General features: G+C 39.2%; 1 protein-coding gene across 1 annotated transcript; it reads right to left on the bottom strand.

The window, feature by feature from the left end:
- Positions 1 to 716: 716 nt before the first annotated feature.
- On the bottom strand, positions 717 to 15,583 carry LOC136144980 (solute carrier family 7 member 13-like). Its single transcript, XM_065903092.1, has 4 exons — positions 14,801 to 15,583; positions 12,750 to 12,881; positions 4,967 to 5,328; positions 717 to 1,234 (listed from the first exon to the last, which is right to left on the bottom strand). The coding sequence occupies exons 1-4, from the start codon at positions 15,483 to 15,485 to the stop codon at positions 941 to 943; spliced, it is 1,473 nt and encodes a 490-aa protein (XP_065759164.1). The 5' UTR covers positions 15,486 to 15,583; the 3' UTR covers positions 717 to 940.
- Between the last annotated feature and the right edge of the window lie 3,345 nt (positions 15,584 to 18,928).

The following is an 18,928-nucleotide window of genomic DNA, read 5'->3' as shown; positions in this document are numbered from 1 at the left end:
CTCAATTACGCGTAGGTTGCTTTTTTCCCTCAGCTTAGGTTCCCTGATACCTATTTGCCCTCTCTAGGATTTGATTTTCATTTTGTATTAATCCTTTCAATACTATCACTAAAAATGGTTTGCACTTATGTTTAGAATAGTGATGTCAGGTCCCCAGTGACCATTGTGATAAATACAAATGGATACATTTATGCTGACACTGGTAGGGTCATGTTGGCAAAAGCAGTTTCTGAGAAGTCAGTTAAGAGGAGAAAGAGAATAAATATTTGGTAAGAACTAGTTAAACTCTTCTTTGGTACTGTCTGTATCCAGCCTCAGTCATGCCGAAATGTAGTGCTATAATCATTGATGGAACACTTCTGAGCTGCTGCCGAGAACCCAAACTGAGACAGGCTATCAGGGGAGATGCCCTCTACAGGGATGTGTCCTGACAGGCTATTCACTTATTCACTCACTTGCCTGTGCATTCAGATATTTATTTTATAGGTTGTCTATTTTTATGCACACACTGTCTTAGGGAGAGAGTATACAAATTTAAATAAAAGAAATGTAGTTAAAATTTTTTTAAATGGCTAAGGAGTAATCCCTAGCTTCAGGGCGCTCACTGTCTTTAGGGAAAAAGTAAGTAGATTAAAAAAGGGTGTGGACTCTGACATATTAATAATAAACTCAGAAGCATTAGTGCACAAAGACAGACATCTACTACAGTCTTGGGAAATTGGGAATCGGCATGATTTATTGGAGAAGCAAGGTTTCGTTTACAAATAAGAGTTAAAGTGTTAAAGTTCTGGACATTAAGTATTTTGTGCTGGTTGGGTGTTACATATGTGGCATGTGTATACATATACATAAGGAATGTGTATATGTATTAGGAATATTCTAGTTGAAAGGGAAAGATACTTTTAATAAGTCAATAGTTTGCCAAATATGCATAATTTATTTATTCTTTTTTGGTTGCAGTTGCTGGTGAATTTTTCTGTACATTTTCTCCTATTGAAATATATTCATCAATGTCATCAGTAGGTGAAACATTTAGTAGTAACTGTAAAAAGCAAGTTATCTTGTTGAAGTATGTAGAACCCAAATTAAAATGCACAAAAGGCAAATAAAATAAAAGTCCACTGAAGATAAAAAGAATAACATAGATATGGTACATCTGAGGAGACTTGATGATGGGTGTCAAAACCAAGAACAAAGACATGGCCATGGTTCCAAATACAAATGGCAAGCGTACCTGAGGACAAACATAAATTTGTGTTAGAGTGGACTTGGAAGTGATTACAAATAATAACATGAAATATTTTATATACAAACATTTGTTTAATATGGAGGAAATTGGTTTCATTGATAAAAATGTATTTACCTACCAGGTCTTCCTTAGTTTTATATAAGAGAAAACCATCTGCTGGGAATCCCCTCAGAGTGTGAAGCAGCAGAAGTGAAAGCTTTTTCCTAGTAGTTTCACCATTTTGCTCTCCCTTTGGTTTTTTTCATAAGTCCATGCCACTTGACCATTTAGCTCTCTTTACTTATTTTGGCCGTGGGGGTCTTCGTCGCTGCATGCACGATTTTTCTAGTTCTGGCGAATAGGGGCTGCTCTCTAGTTGCAGTGTGTGGGCTTCTTGTTGTGGAGACTTCTCTCGTTGCAGGGCACACAGGTTTCAGGTAGTTTTGGCACACAGGCTTAGTGTCACAGCTCGTGGGCTCTAGCACACAAGCTTAGTTGCCTCGTGGCATATGGAATCTTCCTGGACCAGGTATCCAACCTGTGTCCTCTGCACTGGCAGACAGATTCTTAACTACTGGACCACCAGGGAAGTCCCATGCAGATCTCTTGAATAACGACCCTCAGAAACATTCCATGCTATTACCATAAAGCATTTTTTCATTATATATTTTTTTGAACTTTTTATTTTCAAGCAATATCAAAATTAATATTTTTTGTACCTCAATCATAATGACATAATACACAACCTACATATAATGTAATATGACAAATTTCATTTTGGGGGGCTCCAGAATCACTGCAGATGGTGACTGCAGCCATGAAATTAAAAGATACTTGCTCCCTGGAAGGAAAGTTATGACCAACCTAGAGAGCATATTAAAAAGCAGAGACATCACTTTGCCAACAAAGGTCTGTCTAGTCAAAGTTATGGTTTTTCAGTAGTCATGTATGGATGTGGGAGTTGGACTATAAGAAAGCTGAGCACCGAAGAACTGATGCTTTTGAACTATGGTGTTGGAGAAGACTCTTGAGAGTCCCTTGGACTGCAAGGAGATGCAATCAGTCCATCCTAAAGGAAATCATCCTGAATATTCATTGGAAGGACTGATGCTGAAGCTGAAACTACAATACTTTGGCCACCTCATGTGAAGAACTGACTCACTGGAAAAGATCCTGATGTTGGGAAAGATTGAAGGCAGAAGGAGAAGGGGACAACAGAGGATAAGATTGTTGGAATATATCACCAACTCAATGAGTTTGAGTAACTCATGACATGAGTTTGAGTAAACTCCGGGAGTTGGTGATGGACAGGGAGGCCTGGCACGCTGCAGTCCCCAGGGTCCCAAAGAGTTGGACACAACTGAGTGACTGAACTGAATGGAACCTATATATAATTCCTTTTGGGAATGTTTTTGTCGTAAAGGGACCACAGGGTTGGATTCATTTTCTCTGATCTTCACTTTTTCCTTAATATGGATCTTAACAATATATATCTTTCAAATTTGTGTACCTTAATTTGGATAATTAAAGAATACACAAGCATGCACATTTATACATAATTAAAGAGTGGTAATTGCAAAAAAAAAGTGGTAATTGCAAACAGTAAAATGCTTAGTTAAATGCTGTTGATTCTTGCCTAATACTGTATTTTGTGTAACTCTTCTCTCTCCTATTAGACTAGGAATTTATCGATGCATTATTGATGGGCAATTTATCCATCTATATCTAGTGTTTAGACTAGTGTCTTCCACATAGTGGTTCCTTAGTAGCTGCTTCAGTATTTATTAGATCATTAAGTGACTCAGATGCAAGATTATCATTATCTTTCCTTCTTTTCAGTCTTGAAATGTGAATTTCTGGTCCTCACCCTAAGCATTAGAATCCCCAGGGGTGATGTCTAGGAATTTGAATTTATACAAGAAACCCAAAAGTTATTCTTTTTCACAGTAGACTTTAAAAGTCTAAATCATTAAACTGTGTTGGTTTTCTTTTTTAACCTTCTACTTGACCCCGCAACTTTGTATACTGCTGAGGTATTTCTGTGGGTATTCTGCTACATTCTTTTACCTTATACAAGGTCCATAATCAAAGAGGCCCCTTGATTTATTTAAAGTATGATTCATTGATAAAACAACGATTATTTGAAACCTACCCCCTTTAAAAATGACTTATAGGGCTAACAATAAAAGGTGATATAGCCAGACACGCATGCCATAAGCTGACCAAGTGACTGACCGCGAACTTAGCTTGGCGCGTTCTAGCAGCCTACGCGAAAAGGGAAGCAAGAGCTTACACTCTAAGTACTGAAGCTGAGCAGGAGGACCCTGTGGACTCCTGGGTACATAAGCCTTTCTGTGTCCCCCATTTCTTATTTGTAGGAAACAGGCTTCATTCAGCCCCCATGGCCTTCCCTGAGTTCCAAAGGGCAGTTCAAACAGTCCACAGTTAGAGAGGAGGGGGGATGCAGAGACACAGAGAAGCTGTCTGGATGCGGGAGGGCGCCGGGGCGGGGCGGCTTCCCCTCAGGGGATATGCACAGCGATATCTTTGAGCTCCTCTGCAGAACTAAAATCACCACCAGATGGGAGATTTTTAACTGCTTGATGAAGCATCCTTCATTCCAGAGAGAGGGCCTTAGAGAGAAAGTCATCACGAAACCCCCAGGTGTCAGAGGATGTTTGGATTGAAGGCAGGCAGGCCCTGCAGGCCCCCTGACCCTCTCAGCAGCCCTGACCCCGACTAGAGGACCCCTCACAGCTCTCCGGGTGTCAGGCTGGGACACGGTCGTGAGGGAGCCAGCCCACTGCGGCCCCCTTTGCCTGACAAGGCAATGCAGCTGTTCTTTTCTACTTCACCCAGACTCTGTCTCCAAGATTCTCTTTGTCACCAGTGTATACAGGCTGAGTTTTGGTATCAGGATCTGTAAAGAAAACTAAATAATCTGCATAGAAACCCACGTATTTCTGATGTAAATATTAGAAGTAACTTTCTTTGGGGCTCTAATATAGAGAGTAGCATAATGTAAAAATAAACCACTTACTCTCTTTGCAGTGAGTATAGGAATGAGTTGCTGGAGGATGTTTGGTTAAACAGAATATCGATTAAACCCACAATATAGATGGATGGGTTATAGTAGACAATTAGAAGACAAAAACTTTCCATAAGCTGATATGAAACATTTCAAATGCAGTTAATGGTAGACCGAGGTTTTGGTGGGTTGAGGCATCAACAGAAAACGTATCCCTCAGTCAATCTTTCATAGATACTCTGTCTCTGAGGTGAGATTTTAAAAGGTGAATGAGTTTGTGATTATACAACTTCACAGATACCTGGAGTGTAGTTCTTCTGTATTGGCTAGTTAAGGCTGGAGACTTATACATCGATAGACATTTAAATTGATAAGCCTGGAAAGCCCTAGGCAAGCCGACAAGGTGATCTAAGGGAGTGCCGTTAAGAGGATGCTCAAATAATCCTCGGCCCTGGACACTGCTCAGTCTCACACACTGAGACGGAATACAGACCTTGTGCATCTCACATATGGTCCTTCTTGACTCAAGTGTCACTAGTTGTAGTACTGTAGAATATCCTAAATATAAAATCTATTCTCAAGTGTTCCTAAAATGGGGTCACAGTGGGTTAGAAAGATTTTTCATGTAGATATAAGGAAAAAGCATTAAAAGTACAAAATGCTCTTTAAAAAGATATAGGATTTTTTTTTTTTTTCCTGGTTTGACTTACCTTATAAGGTCTGGGTAGGTTGGGCTCCTGGAATCTCAGTTTAAGCAAGCCTATCATCATTAGCCCGAGCTGAATCCAGTCTATGAATCCCACATAATTTATTAAAAGGATTAAGTCTGAGGGAATAATTAAGATGGAGGCAAAGATGAGCATCTGAATCACAGCTGCAACTGGACAAGAGTGAATATTCAACGTTGAGAGGATCAAAGGTAGCTGACCCTCCTGGCTTGCCATGTACCATAACCTTGATGTTGAAAATACAGTGCAGTTGAGGGAGCTAACTATTGAGGAAGAAACGCCAAGTGAAATGGCCCATTGCATGGAAGGGATTACTCTATCCATCCAAGTAACAGCAACAGCATCTGCAAGAGAGTAGGGAAGCCACTAATTACGCGCTGATGTAATATTCATACTGCATAGTATTTTTAATTGGCTTAGAAAGTATTAAATTATCATTGCAGCAAAGACACAGGACTGCTATAAGTCATAGGTTGAAACTGCCAACGTTTTCTAAAATTCATGAATGATTCTTGGATTTTGTCAAAAGCATTTTGTGACTCTCTTAATATTATAATGTGATTTTTGTTATGAAATTAACTTAGTAAAATATTAATTGCTTTTGGGATGCTAAACTAACCAATGATAAATCTCACTTGTTCCTGGTGTATGCTCCTTTTTATGTGTTGCTGGACTCAATTTGCCAGTGTTTTTAAGAACTGTGTGACATTGTAGTTCACGGAACAATACATGTTGGATGTAACATGTGTATGTAATTTCTTTCTTTGTGTAAATAATTATTCTGGCTTTGGTATCATAGAAATACTGGTTCCATAAAATAAGTTTGGATGTGTCCCCTCTTCCGTTTTCTGGAAATGATTGTTTAGGAGTGGTATTGTTTCTTTCTTAAATGTTTGATGCAATTCATCAGTGAAGCTACTAGGGTCTGGGATTTGATTTGTGGGGTAACTTTAGATTATTAACTCAATTTTTAAAAAAAATATAGATTTATTCAGATATTTTATGTCTTCTGGAGGCAGTTCTGTTAACTGAGGAGTAATAAAAATTACTCAGTGGCACATAGCACTCTCTTTTCCATGGCCTCTTCCCTTTTGCTTCTCAACCTCTGGTTGAGGAGAAAGATGACTAGGGGTTGACAGAGGTCTCCCTACCCTGAAGGCTATACCCATCCGATTAGGCTGGGAAACTTTATGGTGGTTCTTAGATATGGGTTCCCAAGTCCTCAACAAGCCCTTCAGCTAAGGGGATCTGGGTTGAACTCACAGGGCGGAAGGGAAGCCCTCTACCCACAGAGGTTCCTTTGTGAATAAAGCCCTTTGGGTCCACTTAAAGTGTTATAGTTTCATGGCTTCCACTGTTGGCTATTTGTTGGTATTGCTATTTTAGGTAGAGGTGTGGGTAGAGAGTATAATGGGACATGTGAGTTCCTTCGAAACCCCTCTCCTTTCTCCCTCCTTGTGTGGTTCAAAAAACAATGTCGAATCTCAGTGGGAGAAAGATCATAGACCTGATGGAAAACTTCGAGGCAGCGACGGTGGTGGTAAAAGATGCAATATCTCAATCTAACTATGATGTGCCCAGGGACAAAAGCTGCTGGGAGCTGGAGGTTTACTGGGGATTGTTACTCAGTGACCACTTGTCCTCTAGCCCCAGTTGTGGTTGTTCCAGACACTGGGGCTGTAATGGAGACCCTGTATACATTGATGCCAGTTGATATCCTGTCTCAAACGTTGCCAGCACTTCTTTTCTATCTCATCTGCCCCTGAAGACCAAGACTAATTCACATTCATGTGGCAAGGCCTTCAACAGGCTTTCACAGTACTCCACTAGGGATTCCTAAACTCCCCTGCTATTTGCCACCAGCTGGTCTTCAGGATTTTTCAAGAGTGCCTCTGCCATCCGAGATCCAAAATGTACCCTATATTCTTCATGATCGGTTGGCTGACAAGCTAAAAGCCTCAGTCTAAAAAGATCTGAATTGGTATTATTAAACTTCTACCAACAGGTTGGTGAACCCCAATAAAATTTAGAGTACTGCTTGCCAAGTAAGTTTTCTTGGAAACATATATGTAAATTTGCAACGCTTAGTACCTCTGGTAGTCAAAAAAAATTGTCTCTGGTTCCCTACTGGTAAAAGAAGACTCAGCACCTTGTGAATTCTTTATGTGTTATAGTTAGTATGTGTCTCACTTGGGATTCTACTTAGACTTCCATATCAGCTAATTCACAGATCAATGTCCTTTAACTGGAGGATCAAATCAACAGATTGTACTGAAAACTGTACTGAAAGCTGTCCAGTAAGCTGCGGCACCCTTTCTACCAGTGGGGATCCACAACCATAATTACTGCTTTGACTTGGAAGTCTCTGTGACTGATGATGCTCTTCTGCATTGCAGGCAGATTCTTTACTGTCTTTACTTCCCTGGAGAGGGAAGCCCGGCAAAGAGAGGCACCTTATAGCTGGAGGTGCCCCTTGAGGCTTTTTACTTGTTTCCTCCTTGATACAACTATCTGGTGAATTCCTTTTGAAAAAATAATACTAGCTTAGCAAGTAGCACTGGAATATTGTAAAACTGAACACCTCATTCATGGAGGCTTTATGACTTTCCAGCCTGATAATCTCATTTTGGGATGAATCAAATTGAATTCAATTATTGAAAAGGTATGAAGAGCCCCCCAAATCTCTCTTATCAAGTGGAAATGGTATATTCAAGAACACAGCTCGCCTGGCCCAGTGGCTTCTTGGTTTTGCATGAAAAATTGCAAATTACATGCCAGTTTGCTGACTGCAGCAGAGCTGCTGGTTCAGCAGGGCCGTCTGTTCACAAGGGCCCCTGTAAATATCTGGTCATGGTCCACCGACGGGTTAGCTGAACTGAAGCCCTGTGGGGCCTTCCAGGCTGCTGCGGCTGCGAGCATCAGCACCAGCTTGCAGAATATTCTACAGACAGGATATTCTACTCGGGAACTGGTGATCAAAAGCAGATTATTCAATCAGCAGCCTTGATTTCTTTCTATAGTTTATGGCCCCGGAGAGGGGTGTCTTTAGTCTGCCAGTCTGTGGTTTTCCAAGTGACAGACCAAACACCCACGCCTCTGACAATAGTTCATGTCATTAGAAATATAAGCATGGTTCATCAAGGGGGGAATTGGCCAGAGCTAAGAGAATAACCTTAAGTTCTGTCCATGGAGCCCATTCTCTGATGAGAATAATTGGAATAAAACTGCTGATTGATACTGAACTATTCAGATTGCCGTGACTGAATGTCTGAATCCATCTTTCTAGATATGGCAACACACTGACCATTATATATTGGACATAAGAAAAAGGATTCCATATTTTTGCTACAAAGGCTAACACCAAATGTCACACTGTGACTTCTGCCAAGATTTGACCATTTGTTCACAGTGAAGGAGGTCATTTACACAAGATTTTGTCCCTGCTCACTTCTGGCAAATTAACTGCGTTGCAGCTTTGACCCTCTCTTGGGACGACAGCTCATAGCTGTTGGCGCTTTTCCAGGTTGCAGTATTGCTGTTCCAATTTGATCAGCCCTCTGTGGCCACACCACTGTGGCCCTTGAAACTAATCTTTGTTACGTGTTTGGCCATTCAAAATGTGACAGCTGACATCACAGAAGCACATCAACCTGCTGAAGGCAAAGGTATTCAATGTATCTTTCATATACACCGTTTGAATGCATCTGATATTGTTTAATGTTTGGATGGCTTCCTCAAAAGTCAACCCAGAAATACTTCTGACTCTACCTCCCTCGCATTCTTCTGGTCTACGCTTCTTGGTCAGGTAGTTTGGTCACTGAATAAACCCTGAGTGTTTATTCAGGGAAGAGTGATCTTCCCTGGTGGATCAGAGAGTGAAGGGTCTACATGCAATGCAAGAGACCCGGGCTTGATCCCTGAGTTGGGCAGATCCCCTGAGAAGGGAATGGCAATGCCCTGCAGTATGCTTGCCTGCAGAATCCCATGGACAGAGGAGCCTGGTGGGCTACAGCTTGTGGGGTCGCAAAGAGTCGGACACGACCGAGTGACTAACACTTTCACTCTCAGAGAGCGATCGCCTGCTCTTGGCTGCTCCCCGAGTGCTGGTCGGGGGAGTGCCATAGGTAGTTATATAGCCCTATTTTGGAAACTCGGGACGCTTTCCTGGTCATAGCTGGGTTTTGTGCTGCTTCTTTTCCCCACATAGCAACCCCAGTCTACCTGGTTGGTGCAGCCTCTGGGCAGCAACCTGACCATAAAGAAGCCAAGAGGATTCAAAATCAGTTTTGGTCCACACACCTGGATCCTCTTTTCGGACTGATGTGATCATAGATTATACAGATAATAACCACTTGACTGAGTACTCTCTTTGCTAAGTCCTCTTACAGCGGCAATTGTGGCCTTCCAGAAGGGAATATTTAGACTGAAAAATATAGGGATAGAAGGACAATAATGATCTTTTGTCTTTTAGAGCCATTCCTGGGACCTGTCTTCTGAAGGAAGACTTATAAAAGATTTAGATTCCCTAAGCTTGAGGATCTTCTGCTGTTACGTGGAGATATCATTTGGCCTTCCTTGCTTTGACTTTTGGGAATCAGGGTTTGGGGGACAGCATAAATGACATTCTAGCTACTGCTATTATATGAAAAATAAATTGTCTTTGTCTCCACTGCCAACATCTATGAAACTGTGCCCGACTCCCTTATGAGGGGCTAAATCTCAGACTTCTCATAGTTGTTGAGAGTCCTGTGATTTCTTCCTTGACCCATGGGTTGTTTAGAAGTATGTTGTTTAATTTTCAAATATGTGCGATTTCTCAAGTTACATTCTATTGTTGGTTTGTGTTGTGCATCTATTGCTGTTGAAGGAAGTGTTTTGTATGATAGAAATATTAAATTTGTTGAGACTTGTTTTATATCCTGACATTGTGTCTATCCTAGGGAATGTCCCATAAGTGCTTGAAATAAATAAATATTCTGCTTCTGTTTGGTGGAGCGTTATATGTCAATTAGATTAGCTTGATTGATAGTGGTATGCAGATCTTCTATATCCTTATTGATTTTCTATCTAGTTATTGAGTGATGTATGAACATCTGCAACTATAGTTGCTGAATCATCTATTTCTCCTTTCAGTTACATTAGTATGGTTTCATGTATTCTGGGGCTGTGTTATTTAGAGGCGTATACATTTATAATTGTTATATCTTCTTCATGCATTGATCCTTTTATTAATATCATTACCAAATACCTTTCTTTGTCTCTAGTAATCTTTTAGTCTTCATTTTGTCTGAATAATATTATATTCTAGTTTTCTTACAGTTAATGTTTGCATGATAAACTTTTCCGTTCTTTTACTTTATACTTGATTATGTTTTGAATCTAAAGTGTGTCTCATATAGACAGCATATAGTTGCATTGATAATTTTATCCAGTGTGACAATCTCTGCCTTCTTATTGTGTTTGCATATTCTCATTTAATATTATTGATATTGTATTTACCTATGTCACTTTGCTATTTGTTTTTCATGTCTTATGTATTTTTGTTCTTTTGTTCTTCTATTTTTCCTTTATTGTTAAATAGATTTTTTTTTTCTATGCCGTATGGCTTGTGGGATCTTAGTTCCTTAACCAGGAATCTAACCTGGGTCCTGGCAGTGAAAGTGCCTAACCACTGGGCTGCTCTAAAGAGATATTCTTAACGTGCCATTTAATTCCTCTGTTGATTTGTTCAGTTATTTTCTTAGCAGTTGGTCTGGTAATTACAGCATCCACCTTTAAATTCATCAAAGTCAATTTCCAGTTAATCTCAGTAAACTATGACAACTTTGCTACTATAGCTCATTTCCTTCTCTTTTCTTTGTGCTATTATTGTCATATAGGTTATATTTATATATTTAATAAACTCTACACTTAAGTTTCAGAGTTATTACCTTAAATAATCTAAGATATTTTTAAAGAATTCAAAAAATGTGTGTATACACATATGGAGTCTTTTATATTTACCCATATATTTAATATTTCTGGTTTTCTTTCTTCCTTCCCTTTGATTGAAGTTACTTTCTTTCAGTCTAAAGAATTTCCTTCAGTAAATCTGCTAGCAATGAATTTTTTCAGTTTTTGTTAGAGTACCTTCACATACATTTTCACATTCATTATTACTATTAATGTGTGAAATGAACAAATAATATACTCTCATTTTACTTTTTTACATTTTTTAAAAATTGCAGTATAGTTGATTTAGAATATTGTGTTACTTTTTTGATGTCCAGCAAAGTGATTCAGTTATATATATTTTTTCCAGATTCTTTTCCATTATAGGTTATTATATAGAATATCGTTCCCTAAGCTATACAGTAAATCCTTGTTGTTTATCTATTTTATGTGTATTAGTTGAGTATCTGTTAACACCGTACTCCTAATTTATTCCTTCTCCCTTTCCCCTTTGGTAACCATAATTTGTTTTCTATGCCTATGAGTTTGTTATCTGTTTTGTAAAATAAATTCATTTGTATGGTTTTTTAGATTCCACAAATAAGTGATATCATATAATGTTTGTCTTTCTGTGTCTGACTAACTTTACTCAGTATGATAATCTCACGTCCATTCTGTTATTGTAAATGACAATATTTCATTCTATTTTATGGCTGCATAGTGTCTGTCTGGGGCTTCTCAGGTGGCACAGTGGCAAAAGATCTGCCTGCCGATGCAGGAGGCAGAAGAGACACGAGACGATCCCCTGCTGTTAGAAATGGTAGTATCCTTGCCTGGACAAGTCCATGGACAGAGGAACCTGGGGGGCTACAGTCCATGGATTCACAGAGAGTCAGGCTTGACTGAGCACACACACACAGTGTCTATTTATCCATCTATTTACTACATCTTCTTTATCCATTCATCTGTTGATGGACACCTAGGTTGCATGCATGTCTTGGATATTGTAAGTAGTGTCATTTAGAGTTGAGATAACTGAGGAGTGTCAAGCTTGCATGTAAGATAAGCCTAATTTTTCTTTTCAGTGAAAGCTATTAATGATTTTCTTTTATTTTTCTGATAACTGAAAGTGTAAAGTTTAAAAATATTTACTTTATTAAAATAGTTATATAGATATATTAAATTCAATTGAGAAATGAGCTTCTTTCAATTTGTCTATTTTTAGAGCAAAAACCAGTTTCTTTACCATAAGGCAGTAATTTCTGAAAATCTGAATAATTTTTATGGTAAACTGAAACTCTCTCTCTCTCTCTCTATAGATACACACACACACACACACACACACACACACACACACACACATATATGATTCATGTCCACTTCACTAATAGGAAAGGTTAAGTACTCAAACTCTGTATAGATTTTGGGGATATGTCTGAAGACAAAATGTATGAGTTGTATTTCCTGGAGGCAAATGCTGACCCAGAGCACCCACCTACTCCTTATGAAGTATATCACAAGAGACTTTGATAAGTATTCTCATATTTTCTATTCTATTCTATCCATTGTGTCCTGCTTTTTTTCCCTTTTACATTTCTTGGTATTTTCCATATTTTTGGCTGCTAGACCTTACCCTTTACTATATGCTCTAAAGAAATTGCTTGACCTTTTGAATGTCTGCCTTTACATAAATAGTTAAATAAATAACCCAAAACATGAACCAGATTAGCATAATTCTTTTAAAGTCTGCAAAAAGATCCACTGTAAACTCGAAACTCCCTTTATTCAGGACAATGAAATAGAGTGTCTTCCTTCTGGTTCTGTGCAACCATACCTGAGGACACGATTTCCTTCGGGGTCAGGACGGCTAGGTAGGAGATGTTAACCAGTAAGTAGATCAGTGCCACGAGGGTAAGTGCAGTGACCACACATTTGGGGATATTCTCACTAGGGTTTTTCAGCTCTCCTGCAAAAAAAAAGTGCCACTCAGAAAAAATGACTAATCAGATCATCTTTGGAAGTAGATTCATTATAACATACAATAACTAAAAGAAGTAGACACAACTACACACAGCAAGAGTTCACTTGCCAAGAGTTTATTTACCAAGTTTAGACAAAGTATTAACTTTAGCCGCAATGGAATTTTGCTGAATTCTGGGGTTTACTCTTGTATCTTTGATGTGCCCAATATAAGCTTTTTGGATAAGAAAACAACTCAGAAAACCTGGATTCTAGGCCAGGAGGACTGGAGCAAATATTCCCTTACCTTACGGCCCACACTATAGAAGTAAAAGTTTGTGATAATGAAGGGTTGGAATAGCTCATCTGTTAATCTGGTCACGACAGTCTAGGACATTAGGGTAGATTCTCCTCTTTTCACTCCTTGGGTTAAGTTTCTAGACTAGCTAAATCTTAGATTAAACTTGACTGTATATTGCCAACACCAGTTTGACACAGATGTTTAACTACTTGGAAAATTTTTAACTTACAGTATGCAACTCCCTCAAAATAACTCACATGTATTAAAAAGAAAAATTTAAAGACCATAAAGATTTAGAGAAAAAAAGCTCAGATACATATTTATCTAAACCTTGAGATGAGGAAAGAATTTTCAAGTATGGAGATGATGAAAAGTTAAAAGATAGATAGTTTAATACTTGTAGGTATTAAACTTCTAGTCTTTAAGACTGAAATTTTTAAAATCTTATGAACAAAATGAAAAAAGAAGCCAAACAACAGGGGCTTCACTGGTGGTCTAATGGTTAAGAATCCACCTGAAATTGCAGGAGACATGGGTTTGATCCTTGCCAGGGAACTAAGATCCCACATGCTGCGGGGCAACTAAGTCCACATGCCTGAATACTGAGCCCACATGCCCAACTAGAGCGCCCACGCACCACGAAAGATCCTGCAGGTCGCAGCTCAGACTTGACAGACAGATGAATGAAAACAAGCAAAGATAGCCATTTACCTGTCCTACAAGGAAGAAACTGGTCATTAACATTTGCAAAACTCTGCCCTCTCACTAGAAATTGAAGAAAAAATGAGTTCTGAAATTTTATTTTCACAACTTTAAGTGACTAAAGAGTGAAAAAGGTTTGATGATTTCAGGTGTCATCACTTTAATTCACACTAATAGACATTTGTAAAGCCTTTCTGGGATGCATTTTGGCAATATTTCTCAAGACATTTCTGAATATTTGTATGGTTCACTTAGTAATTTTACTAAGATTTTTCAAGACTTTTTTCCTAATAAAACAATGAGAGTTCCACAAAGATTTATATAAAAGGATGCTGATTGGAACAGTAACTATAAAATGTTAAAGTGAAAAACTAGAAAAAATTCTGGTAACCAACAATGGGAGATGCTTGAAAAATGGTCAAATTGCATATGATAGAATATTGTGTATTCATTTAAAGGCATTTATATTTAATAATGTTTATGAATTCTCACTATGTGCTTTAAATAAAATAAATGATGAGTATATATACAAGTGTGACCCCTGCAAGTGTGTACATGCAAGATAATTGGTAATCTTTATTTTAATTTATATTTTCTGTATTTAAATTTTTCTCTGATGAGCTTTTGCTATTAAAATATTTGTTAAGTAAAAAAAAAAAAAAATGCAATTGTTGTTGAGTCCTTAAGCTGTATCAGTTCTACCCCTACTTGTTTTAATTTGTAAACCCCTAGAAAATATTTTGTTTTCCAAAGTTAGAAAACCACATTTGTAGAGAGTTTAATGCATTTCCACCCACCTGACAGAAGAGAGACACACGTCAGAGTGAAACAATGCTGTGTTTTTTTCTTAGAATTAAGTTGATTAACCCTTGTATGTTTATAGCCTGGTGGAGCTCTTTATAATTTAAAAATAATAACTTTACCTGCTATTCGGACAAGGACGCCCCAGCCAGAATATGCATACAATCCTTGTAAGAAGGCTTCGGCAATCTGTGGAGCATCCGGAACTTCAGCATCGAAGGCTTTCTCAAACCGGGCTAGGTTCTCCCTCCTTCCTCTCACCAGCAACACGATTCCAGTTACAGAGATGAAGCCGAGAACTGTCACTTTCACAGCGGTACTGACAGTCTGAAACCACGTCACCTCCTTCACTCCCCGAGCATTCAGAATCCCCAAGCACCACAAGATAGCCAAAGCCAAGCATTTCTTTGGCGTCTCAGGAACAAGACACCCAGGATAGAAAGGCTGCGTGATGTACCCCGCTAGCAGCAAGCCGCGTGCAGCAAGTCCTGCGGGAGTGCTGAACAGATTGATCCAGAGGTAGAGGAAGGCAATAAAGGGTCCAAGAGACCTTTTGAGGAAATAATACTGTGCTCCGCTTCTAGGGAAGGTGGTCCCCAGCTCTGCGTGACTCAGGGCGGCCAGCATAGACACCACAGCGCAAGCAGCCCAAATACTTAGGGACACCCCCACGTTGAATGAAGAGTATTTTAACACCCCTTTAGGAGCAATAAATATTCCCGCACCTATGATGATACTGAATAAAAAAATTGTCCCATGGAAATATCCTATTACCCGCTGAAGCTGAGTGCTTTCTCCCATCTTCATTTTCTCAAGTCTGACACTTAATGTCCAAAGCTAACATAAATTCACTGTTTACTCTGTGACACTTGTGATCTTCTTACAGTTAAATGCGTTGGTTCCCTCCTCTTCTCCTCCTCAAATAGACTTCCCCACAGCACTTAGCATAATTAAAAAAAAAGTTAACTTGTAAAGTTAATTAAACTAAAGTTCATGAGATCTTAAAATTAGGGTTAAAATGTTTTACTGTTAAACATTTTAAAAGTTAAACACAATTAAACAAGTTAGACACAGCTAATTGGGAATAAGAGATGAAAACATCCAGGTCAGGTTTCCACTATGGATATGTAACCACATTCATTTCGATCCTTAAACAAGTAATTCTTTAAAAGTTTGTACCATAAGGAAGTTTGTAAAGAATGACAAAAATACAAGGTCTGAATCATAAGTTTGCCCCTTGTTAGCAGATCTTGGTTTGAATCACACACACACCTGCCACTTACTAGAAAATACACGTCACTTTTTTTTTGAAATATGGGACTGATAATCCTTATCTTATTTTTTCTTTAATAGAATTAAATAAGGTAATTTACTGATGAAGCAAATACTAATACAGAACTCCTAGTACTATCCCTAACACAGTTTGCGTGCCTGCTCACTTGTGTATGACCCTTTGGACTGCTGCCCAGCAGGCTCCTCTGTCCATGGGATTTTCCAGGCAAGAGTACAGGAGAGGGCTGCCACTTCCTCCTTCAGTGGATCTTCCTGACCCAGGGATCGAACCCACATCTCCTGCGTCTCCTCCTTGGGCAGGCTTATTCTTTACCACTGAGCCACCTGGGAAGTCCCACCTAACATATTTTAGGGATCCATAAAAGTTACTTTTGTCATTTGGTTATTTTCAGTTCAGTTCAGTTTAGTCCATCAGTCATGTCCAACTATTTGTTACCCCGTGGACTGCAGCACGCCAGGCCTCCCTGTCCAGCACCAACTCCCAGAGTTTACCCAGACTCATATCTGTTGAGTCAGTGATGCCACCCAGCAAACTCATTCTCTGTCATCCCCTTCTCCTCCTGCCCTCAATCTTTCCCAGCATCAGGGTCTTTTCAAATGAGTCAGCTCTTTGCATCAGGTGGCCGAAGTATTGGAGTTTCACCTTCAATATCAGTCCTTCTAATGAATATTCAAGACTGATTTCCTTTAGGATGGACTGGATCTCCTTGCAGTCCAAGGGACTCTCAAGAGTCTTCTCCAACACCACAGTTCAAAAGCATAAATTCTTCGGCGCTCAGCTTTCTTTATAGTCCAACTTTCACATCCATACATGACCACTGGAAAAATCATAGCCTCGACTAGATGGACCTTTGTTGGCAAAGTAATGTCTTTGCTTTTTAGTATGCTGTTTAGGTTGGTCATAACTTTCCTTCCAAGGAGTAAGCATCTTTTAATTTCATGGCTTGCAGTCACCATCTGCAGTGATTTCAGAGCCCCCCAAAATAAACGCTGTTACTGTTTCCACTGTCTCCCCATCTATTTGCCATGAAGTGATGAGAACAGATGCCATGATCTTAGTTTTCTGAATGTTGAGTTTTAAGCCAACTTTTTCACTCTTCTCTTTCACTTTCATCAAGAGGTTCTTTAGTTCTTCTTCGCTTTCTGCCATAAGGGTGGTGTCATCTGCATTTCTGAGGTTATTGATATTTCTCCCGGCAATCTTGATTCCAGCTTGCGCTTCATCTAGTCCAACATTTCTCATGATGTACTCTGCATATAAGTTAAGTAAGCGGGGTGACAATATACAGCCTTGATGTACTCCTTTTCCTATTTGGAACCAGTCTGTTGGTCCATGTCCAGTTCTAACTGTTGCTTCCTGACCTGCATACAGGTTTCTCAAGAGGCAGGTCAGGTGGTCTGGTATTCCCATCTCTTTCAGAATTTTCCAGAGTTTATTGCGATCCACACAGTCAAATGCTTTGGCATAGTCAATAAAACAGAAATGTTTTTCTGGAACTCTCTTGATTTTTCAATGATCTAGCAGATGTTGGCAATTTGATCTTTGGTTCCTCTGCCTTATTTAAAACCACTTGAACATCTGGAGGTTCGTGGTTCACGGATTTTTGAAGTCTGGCTTGGAGAAATTTGAGCATCACTTTACTAACGTGTGAGATGAGTGCAATTGTGTGGAGTTTGAGCATTCTTTGGCATTGCCTTTCTTTGGGATTGGAATGAAAACCCGACTTTTTCCAGTCCTGTGGCCACTGCTGAGTTTTCCAAATTTGCTGGCATATTGAGTGCAGCACTTTCACAGCATCATCTTTTAGGATTTGTAATAGCTCAACTGTAATTCTATCACCTCCACTAGCTTTGTTCATAGTGATGCTTCCTAAGGCCCACTTGACTTCACATTCCAAGATGTCTGGCTCTAGGTGAGTGATCACACCATCATGATTATCTGAGTCGTGAAGATCTTCTGTGCTTACTCCTTGGAAGGAAAGTTATGACAAACCAAACAGTTCTTCTGTGTATTCTTGCCACTTCTTCTTAACATCTTCTGCTTCTGTTAGGTCTGTACCATTTCTGTCCTTTATTGTGCCCATCTGTGCATGAAATGTTCCCTTGGTATCTCTAATTTTCTTGAAAAGATCTCTAGTCTGTGCCATTCTATTATTTTCCTCTATTTCTTTGTACTGATCACTGAAGAAGGCTTTCTTATCTCTCCTTGCTATTCTTTGGAACTATGCATTCAAATGGGTATATCTTTCCTTTTCTCCTTTGCTTTTCCCCTCCCTTCTTTTCACAGCTATTTGAAAGGCCTCCTCAGACAGCCATTTTGCTTTTTTGCATTTCTTTTTCTTGGGGATGGGTCTTGAGACCTGCCTCCTGTACAATGTCACGAACCTCCATCCATAGTTCATCAGGCACTCTGTCTATCAGATCTACTCCCTTAAATCTATTTCTCACTTTCATTGTATAATCACAAGGGATTTGATTTAGGTCATACCTGAATGGGCTAGTGGTTTCCCCCACTTTCTTCAATGTAAGACTGAATTTGACAATAAGGAGTTCATGATCTGAGCCACAGTCAGTTGCCAGTCTTGTTTTTGCTGACTATAGAGTTTCTCCATCTTTGGCTGCAAAGAATATAATCAATCTGATTTCAGTGTTGACCATCTAGTGATGTCCATGTGTGGAGTCTTCTTTTGTGTTGTTGGAAGAGGGTGTTTGCTATGTCCAGTGCATTCTCTTGGCAAAACTCTGTTAGCCTTTGCCTTGCTTCATTCTGTACTCCAAAGTCAAATTTGCCTATTACTCCATGTGTTTCTTGACTTCCTACTTTTGCATTCCAGTCCCCTATGATGAAAAGGACATCTTTTTTGGGTGTTAGTTCTAAAAGGTCTTGTAGGTCTTCATAGAACCTTTCAGCTTCAGCTTCTTTAGTTTTACTGGACGGGGCATAGACTTGGATTACC

The sequence above is a fragment of the Muntiacus reevesi genome, chromosome 12 (assembly GCF_963930625.1).
Source record: "Muntiacus reevesi chromosome 12, mMunRee1.1, whole genome shotgun sequence".
Taxonomy (NCBI): domain Eukaryota; kingdom Metazoa; phylum Chordata; class Mammalia; order Artiodactyla; family Cervidae; genus Muntiacus; species Muntiacus reevesi.
This window is presented reverse-complemented; position numbering and strand designations above follow the sequence as displayed.